The 1080-nt window shown below is 38.0% G+C and overlaps 1 protein-coding gene across 1 annotated transcript; it reads right to left on the reverse strand.

Annotated features, from left to right (window-relative positions):
* Positions 1 to 23: 23 nt before the first annotated feature.
* Positions 24 to 698, reverse strand: LOC104773856 (mini zinc finger protein 2). Its single transcript, XM_010498527.2, has one exon. It carries the CDS (start codon positions 412 to 414, stop codon positions 112 to 114), a length of 303 nt encoding a protein of 100 aa, XP_010496829.1. The 5' UTR covers positions 415 to 698; the 3' UTR covers positions 24 to 111.
* Between the last annotated feature and the right edge of the window lie 382 nt (positions 699 to 1080).

A 1080-nucleotide genomic window follows, 5' to 3' on the forward strand; every position in this document is an offset into this window, starting at 1 on the left:
GGGGGGGGGGGGGAGAAGAAGAAGATAGCAAATATAATATTTTCAGTTTCATCTGTATAACACACACAAAGACACAAACAAACTCATAGCTAGCTCTAGTTTTTTTCTTGTCTAATTTCCAGTAGAAGGAGGTGAATTACAGTCACAAACAACCTCGGTTTCGATTTCTCTTCGATGGAAACTGCGGTGGCAGCCACAGGCGGCGCACGTTAGAGCTGCCAATGTACCTTCCTCACCCCGGCTTGCCATGAACTCTCGGCAGCCGTCAACGGCATAACCTCCAACCGCGGCGGCATGGTTCTTCTGACACTCACCGTATCTCACAGTTCTCACCGTCAGAGATGAAGCTGTTGACGAGCTTCTAGAAGGTTCTTCCGGGGAAGATCTCCTCAATACCACCTGACGCTTCCTCATGCTTTTCTCCCTTCAATTCCCCTCTCAGCTCCTTCTTCTGCTTCTTGACTTTTTAATGGAATCTAAAGTTGTAATAACGTGTATATATTAAAGAAGAAGAGAAAAATATATAAATAAGTTTTAATTTCTTTAACTTTAATTTCTACGGTTGGAAATAGTTAGGGAGTTAAAGATCAAGACAATTGCAAGAGGCCCTCAGCTGTTAACCCTAACCCTAGATGAGTTATTTATAGCATTTCTGATAGCAATTGGCAACCAACCTTAGATATTTTTTTTGCAACTGCATACGTATGTGTATGTGTATGTGTGTGTGTACATGTCCATAGAACATGGTATATATTGATGCATTATCACAACCAATCAAACCCAGTAAGCTAATCTACCTGGAAAACCCAAGTTTTAATGGTATATATATGTATGTAAATATGTATGTATTGTACTTTTAATTCCTTTGACCTCCACAACTATGCATTCATATATATATATATGCATCCGATTATAATTACATGTTTTGTTTTCTTGTGACCAATCTAAATATGGTGGAAGTTTCTTTTTATTTCTGGCTAATGTTATATAAAATTCGTTAATAGGTATATAATTGTTTTTTGGAATAATAAGGCACTTTCATTATGCTATAATGCAAACAAGTTGTCTCAACCGGTTAGA

This window comes from Camelina sativa, unplaced genomic scaffold (genome assembly GCF_000633955.1).
Source record: "Camelina sativa cultivar DH55 unplaced genomic scaffold, Cs unpScaffold00674, whole genome shotgun sequence".
Classification (NCBI taxonomy): Eukaryota; Viridiplantae; Streptophyta; class Magnoliopsida; order Brassicales; family Brassicaceae; genus Camelina; species Camelina sativa.

Bases quoted from the DNA above. Each gene is read 5' to 3' on its own strand.
- LOC104773856 (XM_010498527.2), bottom strand. From the start codon at position 414: ATGAGGAAGCGTCAGGTGGTATTGAGGAGATCTTCCCCGGAAGAACCT.